The sequence below is a fragment of the Mustela lutreola genome, chromosome 10, assembly GCF_030435805.1.
Source record: "Mustela lutreola isolate mMusLut2 chromosome 10, mMusLut2.pri, whole genome shotgun sequence".
Lineage (NCBI taxonomy): Eukaryota > Metazoa > Chordata > Mammalia > Carnivora > Mustelidae > Mustela > Mustela lutreola.
This window is the reverse complement of record NC_081299.1, coordinates 16,532,015-16,545,605: the sequence shown is the minus strand read 5'-3', so window position 1 is coordinate 16,545,605 and position 13,591 is coordinate 16,532,015. Positions and strand designations below refer to the sequence as shown.

The 13,591-nt window shown below is 50.8% G+C and overlaps 1 protein-coding gene across 1 annotated transcript; it reads left to right on the top strand.

Annotated features, from left to right (window-relative positions):
• Positions 1 to 222: 222 nt before the first annotated feature.
• Positions 223 to 11,203, top strand: LACTBL1 (lactamase beta like 1). Its single transcript, XM_059137456.1, has 6 exons — positions 223 to 286; positions 2,659 to 2,768; positions 4,583 to 4,740; positions 5,731 to 5,966; positions 9,212 to 9,317; positions 10,222 to 11,203. The coding sequence occupies exons 1-6, from the start codon at positions 238 to 240 to the stop codon at positions 11,201 to 11,203; spliced, it is 1,641 nt and encodes a 546-aa protein (XP_058993439.1). The 5' UTR covers positions 223 to 237.
• Positions 11,204 to 13,591: the final 2,388 nt, after the last annotated feature.

Here is a 13,591-nt window from a genome sequence, read left to right as displayed (position 1 = left end):
TGAAGGGGTCATACTGGGAAGGACCTTGCTTCTACAGGTGTGATATTTCCCCCAAACTGTGGGCTCTTGTGATGTCTGGGTGAACCTAAGGCACGGTAGGGGTCCTGCTGACTGCTGGGGGAGCTGTAACCTGTGTCCTTCCCCTTTTAGGTAGGCCAGCCGCCACGCCTGCCAGGAGTGAAAAAGAAGTGGTTCTTCCCAGCTTCCTGCAGCTTCTTCTTCCTGCTCTCTGTGGTTATGACTGGCTGCTTCCTGTGGCAATACCACCTTCCCAAACTGAAGACCAGTGAGTGCACCCGCAGCCTTGGGTTGCTCCCCACCCCTGTGGGTTCTGTGGGCTGGGAGCTGCCGCTCCTGATCTGAAGGTATAGGGGCAAGGCCACAAGATTTAGACCCAGAAGCTCTGGCTTTCATGAGGACTCCGACTCTCCCTAGCTGTGTATCTTTGGGCCACTCCTGTGACTTTTCTGTGTGTTGATGCTCTTGTGGATCCCAATACCACTCGGGTTTCCTTAAACTACCTAGTCTGGCTTTAAAACTCAGGATCCTCCAATATGTGCAAACAGAGTTTCTCTCGCCTGGTCTTCAGCCCTCACGGTAGGATCGCCGGGCCCCCTTTAAAGATCCTCCCCCAGCTGTATCTAAGACCCTGGGAGGAACAATGAGGTGTCCAAGAAATGGAGAGATGCTGCCATTTCTTGGAGCCTCTCCATCAGGGGCTGGTCAAGGCTTGGCAAATGAGTCACTGCTGCTGGTAATGCCCACTGCGCCTTCTGTTGCTATAGCAACTCCTCTGACCTCCATCCTGCGGGGATCCTGGATCATCCAGAACCCCAGCTCTCCGCTAAACCCAGAGAATGTCTCGCTCCATTCCTGTCATTTTACAGATACCCAGGCCTCAGTGAGGTGGTCTGAACTCCTAAAAAGTCCCGTGGAAATTGTGCTGAAATGGCTCCTTTTATTTTCCTGTTGGTTTTTCCTTTCCCACCCCAACCTGTGCTTTCTGGAGTAAATTCCTTTTTCGGGGCTTCTTAGTCCCTTAAGCAAAAGTCCCCGAGTAGGTGGGTCAGCCTGTCCTCTAGGGCCATGCTTCTTAAACCAACAAACTAGCATCCCAAAGCAAACCAGTATGACTATAAATAGATACAAATGAAATTAAGTGAAAAAAAAAAGAAAAATTAAATGAAAAAAAAAAAGACTATAAAATAGAAGCCCAAGTTTTAAGACTCAACACAAAATTACTCCATCAAACTGCTGTCGAAATTTCTAAATGCGTGCTCTCAAATTTTCTCCTTAATTTGTTCTGAATGGGAAGCAAGCGGTTCATGGACCTGTTTGGGTCTGCTGAGCATGGGGATCTAAGTACTCTCCCTCGTGTGGGTACCCCTTGACAGCCTGTTAGATATGAGGACGCTCTGGTTCTACCCCGTATCTACTGAATCAGAACTGAATTTCATTAAAAAGTAGGCTCCATACCCAGCCCGGGGCCCAGCATGGGGCTTGAACTCATGATCCTGAGATGAAGACTTGGGCTGAGATCATGAGTTGGATGCTTAACCGACTGACCCACCCAAGAGCCCCTCAAATCTGGATTTTAAGATTCTCACGTGACCTTTTGTGCCTATTAATGCAGGGCTGGAGGAACCAGCCCCCCCAGGGTCCCACCCCAGGGGTGTCACCCCAGTGACACTCAACTTTGGCTGAGCTCTCCCTACTCCAGCTATTAGACCTGTGTCAGAGAGTTGTTGAGAGAGTTTCCTTCAGGCTTGTCATTTTTCTGTTTGGGACCCTATCACTTACTGAATGCTGAGTAAGCCCCCAAAACTACCGGCTTCAAACAAAGTGATTTATTCCTTCTCCTTATTCTGAGGGCTTGCTGGCGGTTCTGCTGCTAGTCTATCCTGGGCTCTTTCAAGGCCAGGGCCAAGTCCCGGTAGTCTTAGGAGGCAGTGCGAGGGTTCAGGAAGAGGGCCGCTCCTCTGGGCACTTATACAATCCTACTCTACACTTTTTCGAGGCTGAGGGGGAGGTCTGGGGCCGCTATGATGATCTCTCAGCCTGAATCCTGTCCTGCCAGGGTCCACACCCCCCCCCCCACCCCGAGTTCCCCAGGAAGCCATACACCTGAACCAAAGCAGAATGCGACTTAGAGCAGCTATCCCTGTTACCACTCTGGTGACAGAAGGCACTGTCCCCTATGGTTTAGGCCTGAAGCCCAAGTAGAGCCCAAGTCTACTTCTCCACCCAAATACAGAATCAGAACTAGAGAAGGAGACAAACAGACAGATGTGGCTGAACCTGACCCAAGGAGCCAGGACTTTTCTAAGTCAGCTGATTACATGGAGGGAGGAAGCTGGTCAAGCAAGAGACAGGGGCTGCCAACTGAGGGCTGTGGTGTGATTGGCATTTTGAAGGCCAGTCATCATGTGGTGGGCGTGGCACTATCCCTTCTCCCAGGGAGACTCTGCCTTTTGCCCCTCACTGCCCATGTTAGGTCACTGTGCCCCACTGTCTTCTGGGGAGGCTGTTGCCAGCTGGGAGGGCTGGTCCCGAGGCATGGCTCTGGCCTTTGCTGCCACCTTCGCATCTCTTCTAGGATGACCCCGGGACTCCTATCCTGATCTCTGTCTCCCGCTCACCATGTGATGCTCCTTCCAGGTTCCCTGGGACCAGAGGTGACTTCTACCCCTGTGAGGATGTGTCCCCGGCACCCGGAGCCTGTGCCCCTGGCTCACCCCCTCCCTGTGTTGAAGGAGGCCCTGGAAAAGGTCAGTGGTGATCCAAGAGGGACCTGGGTGTGTGGGCTAGGCCTGGGTGGTGAAGGGGAGGGCACGTTCTGGGCACTGGCAGTGGTATTCACTCTCTCAATCATTCATTCATTCAACATACAATTCTTGAGCACCTGCTCTGTGCTAGGCACCAGGGAGACGGCAGGAAGAAGGTTCTGTCCTGCTGTAAAGAAGTACTAGTCTGGAAGGGCCAGAATAGTCAAGACAAGTAACAACGATAACTGGGCGGGGGGGTGTGAGAGTGAGGGTAGGGAAAGTTTAGGAATTATGGGGTACAGAGAATTAGCTCTGGGCTCAGTGGTGTCTACACTGAGATGTGAACAAGTAGGAGATACCCAGATGATAAGCATTTTTATAGTAAGGGAGCTTGGGGGAGCCAAGCGTGTGCTCTGGAGAGAGGGGCCGGCACATGCAAGGGTCCAGGGGCAGCGGAGTGAGGGCAAGGCACACACAGAGAGCTACAGAGCAATTCAGGCCGGTGGGGCCAGAGGTGGGGGAGGGAGAGGGGATGTGCGGGGAAGACAGAGCCCCGACCCCTGGAGACCAGGGCCATATCCTTAAACACACCCTACAGCGTAACTGTTAGTGCGGCTAATACGTGGTCGCCAACACGAGACGGGGCTGCTGGCCGGTGCTGGTCTGTGCCCGTCAGACCCCACTCCCAGGTCACTCACCTCAGGAGACACGCACAGAGGTGAAACACGACTGGAAATCTACAAGCAGCAGCACGGCGTGGGGATGTGACGCTGTCGTCTGGGACGGTGGAAGGGACAGATGTGCACACGAGAGAAGGCGTGGGCCAGCACAGAGAGACACCATCAGTGCCTGCAAATAAGTGAAAAGTTTAGTGACGGAGAGGAGGCAGGGGTGCTCTGAGGCTCCAGGGTCACAGTCAGGAAATGAAACAAAGCACCAGCGATCCCCATGGCTGCTCTCTAGTGAGCACCTAGTGTCTGGGGACCTCTTTCTGTGAACCTGAGCCTTGGTCTACAGAGGAAGACACCGAGGCGCATGGAGGCAAAGCTAGCACTGGGCTGGGAACCCCAGGTGGACAGAGCTCAGCTCCTGAGCTGCGAAGTCGCTTGGCGGGGTGGTCTGGCTGTGAATTAGGAGCAAGGGCTGGAGTTCGCTTGGGCTTTGAATCCTGACTCCACGAACCATTAGCCACTTGCGCAAGCCACTTCGGGTTTCAAGAATCCACTTTTCTCATCTGTAAAATGGGGAGAAGCGAGCACTGCCTTGTTAGGAGGATTAAGTGAGACAATGCATGAAAATAACTTTATATGATGCCTGGCACATGCCAAGTGTCCAACAGATAGAGGAGTTCTCACCGGCACTGCATTTCATTATTGAAAACAATGTCTTTTCAGTCAATGTTCAGAGAGGGCCTGTGCACCCTCTATCATGAATTCTCCACCATTAGGGGGTCAGAACGGGCCTCCTGGAGGTGTTCTAGGGCATCACAGGGTTCAACTAGACTAGTAGTTTAACCCCTCCCTCCTTTTGCATTTTGTCAAAGTAATATTTCTTTGAACAGAAATCTTATGAGGAAGCCCTACACAGAAAACACATTTAGTGGAGCTGGTCTGGTTGCAAGTGGGTGGGGGTCCCATGCCAGGGGGATTCTGAGAACCAGAGGTCCGGAGGCTCCAGCAATAGTGGGGAGAGAACGGAGGGGAGCCAGGTCGGGGCTGCTGTGTGCCAGGGGTGGTGTGGGAGTGGGCCGGGTGTGCAGAACAAGTCAGGGGTGTCTCTGCACCTGCGCTCTGAGCCTCCTGCTCTCCTCCTCCAAGGTGGACCGGATCCTGCGTCAGGCACTGTCTGCCCCGGGCCTGGCTGCCATGTCTGCCGTGGTCATCCACAATGACACTGTGCTCTGGACTGGGAACTTCGGGAGGAAGAATGGCTCAGACCCAGCCTCTGGGCCCCCTAATGAGTACACCATGTACCGGTCAGCTGGGTGATCACCGAGTCCTCTGGAGGGTGGCAGGGATGGGAGGACACGGGAGACCTAGGAGGTAGGGGGACTCAAGAGAATCATGACAGTGGGTCCAAGATGCCAGGGCTGTTATTAAGTCCTGACAATTTACAGATGAGGAGACCGAGGTCCAGAGAGAACCAGAGAGTGCCCAACATCACACCACAGGGATAATAGGTCAGGAAGGAATCCCTTCTGGAGAGCCCTTAACCCTAAACCTTCCTAACTAGAAAAGACTCCCTGTGTTCCATTCCCCTGCCCTTCTATCGGCCACAAAGGGACTATAACCAGTTCCTGGCTCCTTGCCCCAGGTCCCTGTCAGTCAGTAGCAGTGGTCCAGATGGAAGAAACGTGGGACCCTCTGCTGCACAGCCAGAGTCTCCCCTCCGAGGAGCTGCCTGTGAGATCCTTAAAATTGACCATGCAGAGTGAACATGGTCACTCCTGGAGATACTTCGAGGATGTCAGGGGTTCCAATCACACTGCACCTGGTGTGCCAGGCACCGGGCCAACGATTACATTTGCTATCACTTACTGAACACGTACATACCTGCCGGGTATGCTGCCAAGCACTCTACGTGCCCAATCTCATTCAATCTTTACGACAACCTATGAAATGGACAATGACTCTCAGAGAGATCTAGTGCTTGCCCAAGACCACTTGGCCAGTGTGAGGCAGAGGTATGAGCCCAATTCACGTTTGTCCCAGATTGGGAAGGGCTTGGGTTAAGGGCTAGCATGGGGATAGGTCAGGAGTGTGCCCCCACCACTGTGGTATGTTCTTAAACATCCCAATGGCAGTTTTACAGAGGCTGGTGAATTTCCATCTGAAACACTAGGGGAGGGTAGACTCGGTGCTTTCCTAGAACTCTAGAAAGTTGGAGGGGTGGGGATGCAGGGTGGAGGTGCGTTGTAGGGCCAACTGCATGTCCTCTGCACCGTTGTGCCCTTAACACTGTTCAGGATCTCCAGCATCTCCAAGATCTTTCCAGTCCTCATGCTGTACCGGCTGTGGGAGGAGGGCATCGTGGCCTCCCTAGATGACCCTCTAGAGAGGTACGCCAGCACCTTCACCATTAACAACCCGCTGGGCATGGCATCAGCCCCTGAAGAGAGCCTGATGGATGGGCTGGAGCAGGTGGGCCCAGCCCCCAGGCCTTCGCCGGTCACCCTCCGAAGGATGGCCAGCCAGCTCTCAGGTGAGCAGCTCTGAACTTTCCCAGCTCAACCCAAACCGTTTCAGGTGCGGGAACCAAGCAGCAGGCCCTCACCCAGCCTGGCCATCCCACCCATTCCCCATGCCAGGCCAGGGAATATCTACAAATGGAGAATGGCTCAAAAACCTAGGAGAGAGCTATACAATCAAATAAGATGCAGCCCGAGAAAAAAGGGGTAACAATGTTCTTTATTACGAGATGGAATAAGATATAATGTTAATTTAAGTGGGACAAAAAAGCTCAAACAACATGTCATATGCTACCATATGAATGGATAAAATAATATACACTATATAGAGTGCATATGGGTGTATGAAAGTGTATGTGTAAGAAAGTACAATGTACATATTACATGACACACTTATATAAACTATGTGAATATACACATACCAGCAATTTCATCATTTAAAATGGCCTGAAGTCTCGGTTGATGGGTGTGGCTGGTTATCACTTCTGAGCCCTGATGGTGTACCCAAGGCTCAGCGAGAGGACGGAGCCACTGGAAGTAGCTTATGCAGGACAGGGTCAGTCTTCTCATTTTTGTTTTTTAAGATATTATTTATTAGCAGAGGGGCAAAGGGAGAGGGAGAAGCAGACTCCCTGCTGAGCAGGAAGCTTGACGAGGGGCTCCATCCCAGGACCCTGAGATCATGACCTGAGCCGAAGGCAGATGCTTAACTCACTGAGCCACCCAGGTGCCCCAGGACCAGTTTTCTTGTGGGAGAATAGCCCAGTGGTTAAGGGCATGAGCACTGAAATTCCATCTCTGCCCTCTTTGATTTTTGGCAAGTCATTGAACTTCTCTGAGCCCTACTTTTCTCCTCTGTAAAATGAGTGTGGGTTACATTATTCCTGGGGATTAAATGAGCTAATGACTGTAAAATACTTAGCGGGGCACCTGGCACACAGCAGGCCCTTGTCAATGTAGCTTTGGTTATTATAGCCAGGGTTGGACCTATGTTTGGTGGGGCCTCATGTGGATATAACCCTGGGGTCCTCTTTAAGAATACATTGTTACAAAATCAAAATTAGATACAGGTCTTGGAAGGGGCCATGCAGATGAGGAGCCTGGAAGCTTAGGCTCTAGTTAAATCCTCCCCAGGGGGTTAGAACTCTGACTCCAGGGCTCCCTCTTGGGGCTGTGTTGTGGCTTCTTGTTTACCCATAAACCCAGGGACCCCAGCACCCTGTGCTTGGTTAGTTTTAAAACATCCCACATGTCTTCTCCTACAGTCCCAAGAGACTAGCTGAACAACGGCTGCCTGCATAACTCGGTTCTAAGCTCTCAATGTCTTCTGTGATTGACTCTCACTGTTATCTGGAGCTCTCTCCCATTCCTGGAGCTTTTCATCCCCTCTCCAAGTTAAGCCTTCTAACACCTCACCTCAACACAACACCACAGCAAGTGCTTCAGCCCATTTAAAGATGAGCAAGTAGGGACGCCTGGGTGGCTCAGTTGGTTGGACGACTGCCTTCGGCTCAGGTCATGATCCCGGAGTCCCGGGATCGAGTCCCGCATCGGGCTCCCAGCTCCATGGGGAGTCTGCTTCGCTCTCTGACCTTCTCGGCTCTCTGACCTTCTCCTCGCTCATGCTCTCTCTCACTGTCTCTCTCTCAAATAAATAAATAAAATCTTTAAAAAAAAAAAAAAATAAAGATGAGCAAGTAGAGGCTCAGAGAGGTAAGGTACATGGTTTGTGGCCACACAGCAAGAAGTGTCAGAGTCAGGGGGCGCCTGGGTAGCTCAGAGGTTGAGCGTCTGACTCTTGATTTCAGCTCAGGTCATGATCTCAGAGTTGTGGGATCAAACCCCATGTTGGGCTTTGCGCTGGGCATGGAGACTGCTAAAGATTCTCTCTTTTCCTTTCCCTCTGCCCTTCCCTCCTCTTCTTAAAAAAAGAAAGAAAGAAAGAAAAGAAGAGAAGAAGTGCTAGAGTCGGAACTTAAACCCAGGACCAAGACTCCATCTCCCAATTGCTTAACCCAAAAGCCTTTTGAGTCACCCGGACACCTCCAATCCCCACACCCTCCACATCTCCTCCAGGAGCAAATTCTGTTGGCTCCCCACTCAAAATATATCCAGAATCCAACCACTCTGCTGCTAGCATTCGAGTCTAAGTCACCATCCATTAAACATGGATTTTTCAAGTCTCCTTACAGGCTTCCTTGCTTCTGCCACTGCTCCTCCCTCCGCCCCCTCATCCCCAACGTCTGTTTTCAAACAGCAACTGGAGCAATCCTGATAAAATATATGTCAAATCACATCACTCCACTGCTCAAAACCCCTGTGGTGGTCAAATCCCACTCAGAGGAAAAGCCAAGTCCTTCCAGTGTCCTCTAGCACCCTGTGGCATATTCCTGTCATGTCTCAGCTCCAAAGTCCTCCCCTTCTCACTCCTCTTCAGCCACACTGGCTATTCCTCACTGGTCCTCAAACATGCCAAGGCATTTCTGCCTCAGGGCTTTTGCACTAGCTGTTCCCTCTGTGGGAGACATTCTTTCCCCACACAGCTCTCACCTGCTCAAGGTATATCTGAGGCCTTTCTCTGATATACCCTTGGATAAAATAACAATCCCTCCCTTCTTACATGCAATTATTTTTCTCTACAGGATGAATATTTATTTCTTGCCTGTCCCCTCCACTAGAATAGAAATTCCATGTGGGCAGGGACTTTATTTTGCTCACTACTGAACCCCCAGTTTCCAGAACAGTCCTTGAAACAAAAGGGATGCCTGAAAACTACTGAGAGGAAGAATGGAAAGAATCCCAGTCCCGTGACCCTTCCCATATTTGTCACATCCAATAAACAGAAAATTCCAAGTGGGCAGAGGAGCGAACTGGTTCCACAAAACCTGCTCGGGTACTGACCCCAAGAATTTGGTGGACTCAAACTTCTATGGTGGATGATAACAATTATTTTTTGAACAGTTGCTATGACCAGACCCCATGCTGAGCATTTTATCTCAACTATCCTCACATGAGCCCAGCGATATAGGAAATTATTTCCCTCATGTTACAGATGAGGGGACTGAGGCTCAGAGAGGTTAAGTGACTTGCCCAATAAAACTAAGGCACGATTAGAGTCCAGGCTAGACTTTTTTTTTTTTTTAAGTGATTTTGTGGTCCTTACCTCTCAGTTCATGGAAGGTGGGAGAGGGAGAGCACCCAGGGATCCACTATCCCACGATCAGCTGGCCCAGCAGGTCTGATTGATGCTCCTTTGCAGGGCTGCCCAGAAGGCTCCGATCCACTTCGCTGCTGTGGACGGGCAGCACCCAGGAGGCCCTGAGCCTGCTCAAGGATGACGTCCTGGTAGCAGACCCGGGAACCAGGTGAGGAGTGTGTCTGATGCCCCACACAAAATAGGAGCCACCCAAGGTGACATAGCCCTCCTAGGACAGAGTCTGTATCACTTTGTCCTAAACAGGGATCCCTGAATGTGTTCCCTATTCCACAGCTGGGCGGACAGGCCCAGACAGGGGGCACAACAAGGCATGGGGAAGCTGGGCCCAGATCTAGTGTGAACTCCGTATTCTGTCGATTCATCAACTCAGCTTTCATTGAGCATCTACTCAACTGAGATACAGCACCTGGCTATTGAGATATGGCAGGGAACATTATAACCAGGCTGCTCCTCGCCAAGTGTACATTGTTCTGAGTGAACACTGGACATTTTCATCAGTGAACAGATAAACGAGGGAAATACAGATTTTGCCAAGTGCCATAATGGAAATACATCCCCCAGCCCTCCCCCCAACCCCGGCTTTGGGAGCAGTAGGGTTTGGGAGAAGGATGGGGTGAAATCCTGCCTCCTATTTGTTATACTTGAGCTAGGAGCTCCCTGTCATTTTTGCCCTACAATCGTCTCTAGTTTTCCATTTGATAAAATAAATCATACTAAAGTGTAAAGAACTAAGATTTGTTTTATCACTCTCTTAGGGGCATCGCTGAGTCCAACTCTTCCCCAACCTGCCCTGTGCCCGTGGGCAATTCTCTGCCCGTCTCTGGGCTTTAGTCTTCCCAGATGTAGGATAATGACTTGTATTCAATGACCTCTAGAGTCGCTGTTGAGTCTGACCTTCGGGGATGCAATGAAGCAGGTTTCTTCTCAACCCCATCCAGTCCAACGAAACTCTGGTGGCATTTCAGACAGTCTGAGCAGGTGGCACGGGGCTCTTTAGGGCCTGGAGACACTCCTCCAAGGCCACATCCCAGTTTCCACCCTTCCTCTTCCAGGTGCCATTACAGCACGCTGGCCTTCTCTCTTCTGGCCCACGTCCTGGCAGCGCACACTGCTGAGGGTGATTACCAACGCTGGATCGCGGAGAACGTGCTGGAGCCACTGGGGATGGCGGACACGGGCTTCGACCTCACGCCCCTTGTGCGCGCCCGCCTGGCCGCCGGCTTCTACGGCAGCGGGCGGCCCGCGCCGCTCTACGACCTGGGCTGGTACCGGCCGTCCGGCCAGATGTACTCCACTCCCGCCGACCTGGCCAAGCTGGCTATGGTGCTCCTGGGCAGCGGGCCCCGACGTCTCCTGCGGCCCGACGCGGCCAAGACCCTGCTGGCGCCGCTGCTGGCCTGCTCGGGCGCCTACTTCGCCAACGAGACGGGCACACCGTGGGAGTTCCACGCGCAGCGGGGCTACCGCGTGGTGCGCAAGGACGGCGACCTGGACGGCTACGCGGCCACCTTCTCTCTGGTGCCGCCGCTGCGCCTGGGCCTCGTGCTGCTGCTGGCCGGGCCGCGGCCTCCTGGGCGCGACCTGGTGGCGCAGGCCTATGACGTGCTCCTGCCCGCCATGGAGAGGGCCTTCCGGGAGGCCGAGCCCCGCCCCGCGCCGCCGCCGAGCGCGCGCCCTTTCGTGGGCTACTTCACCTTCGCCAACAAGACCTTCTACGAGGTGCGCCCCGGGCCGGCGGGCGAGCTGCGCCTGCGCCAGTTCGGGCCGCGCGTCGAGGCGCTCGTGCCCCCCGCCTTCCGCACGCTGACGCTGCGTCACCTGCGCGGCCGCGTCTTCCAGCTGCACGTGGCGCGCGAGTTCCCGTGCGCGCTGCCGCTCGGCGACGCCTGGCTCTCCCTCGAGGCGCAGCACGGCCAGCTCGTCCGCTTCTACCCGGTGGACCGCCACGGGCTGTCCCCGGGCTTCGACGTGCCGGGCCTTAACACCTACCGGGTGCTGAGGCTGCAGCGCAGGCCCGTGTTCCAGCCCCAGTGACGCGGGGCTCTGGCCCTCCTGAGCCTTCCCCTTCCGCGAGGTGTGGAAGGGGGAGCTGCGGAGGTGGCTCTGGAGAAGCCGACCCCAGCTGGCTTTTGAACTGTTCGTTATGCCGGGGTGGGGGTGGGTGGAAGAGTTAAATAGAGACATTTAGAGTACGCACTTAGAAACTTTCATAGCAAGCTGACAGCGTACTTTCTTTAAAAGATTTATTGGAGAGGGAGCGAGTAGGGGGAGGGGCAGAAGGAGAGGGAGAATCTCACGCTGACTCTAGGCTAAGCCCGAGGGGAGGTGGGACTCGATCTGACGACCTGAGACAAAATCGAGAGTGGGCTGCTTAACGGATTGAGCCACCCTCCTCCCCAGAGTACCTTTGTGTCTGTTGAATATAAGGCAAAACATGGGCTTGTATTTTGTCTTTTAAAAATCAACCCTACTGAGGTTTAATTTGTATGATCTATATACATTTACATAAAACGAAATGCACACATTAGGTATGATTTTGACAGATATTTATGCCCACTATTATCAAGATATGGAAAATTTCCAGTGTCCCCCAAACTTCTTTTGCTGTCAGTCTCCTCTGCTGCACCCAGCCCTGGGCAACTGCTGATCTATTTTTAGCACAATGGATTAGTTTCGCCTTTTCTAGAATTTCATATAAATGGAATCATTTCATTGCCTGTTCTAGAATTTCATATAAATGGACCCCCCCCCCCCCACCGTGCCCCTCCTCAGGATGTTTATGAGGTCCACCCATGTTTTTGTGTGTATCAATAGTTTGTTCCTTTTTTTTGCTAAGTAGCATTCCATTGTATGGGTGTATCACATTTGCTTATCCATTCACCTGCTGATGGACATTCGGGTTGTTTCCATATTTGGGCTATTGGGAAAAAGCATTTCTGTATAAGTCATTTTGTGAATACATGCTTTGATTTCTCTCTGACTTTTCAGCTTTAGGCATGCTAGCGGTTGCAAAGTCCTATCTCACTGCGGTTTTAATTGTATTGTATTTCTTGTATTGTAAAAGTTCTCTGTATGCTCTGGATACAAACGCTTTGTCAGATCGGGTATTATAAATATTTTCCCTCAGTCTTTGGTTTGCTTTTCCAGTTTCTCTCTTAATGAGAGAAGTGGGCGAAGAGCTAAAGTTTTAAAATTTTGATGAATTTTATGCCTGTTGGATCTAATATAAAATTTAGGCTTGTCTTTCGCATGTCCTTTTAAAAATTAAACTTTTTATTTTATTTATTTATTTTTTATTTTTATTTTTTTTTAAAGATTTTATTTATCCATTTGACAGAGAGAGATCACAAGTAGGCAGAGAGACAGGCAGAGAGAGAGAGGAGGAAACAGGCTCCCTGCTGAGCAGAGAGCCGGATGCAGGCCTCGATCCCAGGACCCTGAGATCATGACCGGAGCCCAAGGCAGCGGCTCAACCCACTGAGCCACCCAGGTGCCCTAAACTTTTTATTTTGAGGCAATTATAGATTCACATGCAGTTGAAGGAAATAACCAATGTATCTTTCACCCAGTTTCCTCCAATGGAAACATCTTGCAAAACTGTAGTACAATAGCATAAGCAAGTAATTGACTTTGATAGAGTCAAGATACAGAATATTTTCCTCAGGGCAAGAATCCCTCTTGTTGCCCTTCTCTGACTGTGCCCATTTGCTTACCAACACCCCCCCCCCCAACTCCTAGCAACCACCAATCTGGTTTCCATTTCTGTAATTTTTCCATTTCAAGAATATTATAGGTATGGAGTCATATAGTGTGTAATTTGGGGAGTTTTTTTTTTTTTTTTTTAAACTCAGCATAATCCTCTGGAGATTTGTTCAAGTTGTTGCAAGTATCAACAACATTTTTCTTTTTGTTGTAGACTAATGATTGCACAGTATGGATGGACCACAGTCTATTTAACCATTCATTTGATGAAAGACATCTGGCTTGTTTCCAATTTTAGGCTGTTAAGGATAAGGCTGCTATGAACCTTTGTTTACAGGTAACTGTGTGAACATAAGTTCTTATTTCTCTGGGATGAATGCCCAGGAGTGCAACTGAGGAGGTGAATGGGAGTTGTTTGCTTTTGTTCTGTTTTGTTTTTAAGAGACGTGTCAAACTGTTTTTCAGAGTAGCTGTACCATTTTATATTCTGGTTGGCAATATAGAGTGAACCAGTTTTTTGCATATATATATTTCATTTTATTTTATTTTTTTTAGTTTCCCCACATCTGTGCCAGCATTTGGTATTGTCACTATCATTGTTTTTGTAATTCTAATTTCTTAATAATGAATGAGATTGAATTTCTTTTCATGTACTTTTTTGCTATCCGTATAGCCTCTTTGGTAAATGTCTCTGTGTCTTTTGCCCATTTCCTGATTGGA

Bases quoted from the DNA above. Each gene is read 5' to 3' on its own strand.
- LACTBL1 (XM_059137456.1), top strand. From the start codon at position 238: ATGACTGGCTGCTTCCTGTGGCAATACCACCTTCCCAAACTGAAGACC. The intron at 287-2,658 runs GTGAGTGCACCC...TGCTCCTTCCAG, and splicing joins CCTTCCCAAACTGAAGACCA to GTTCCCTGGGACCAGAGGTG. The intron at 5,967-9,211 runs GTGAGCAGCTCT...GCTCCTTTGCAG, and splicing joins GATGGCCAGCCAGCTCTCAG to GGCTGCCCAGAAGGCTCCGA.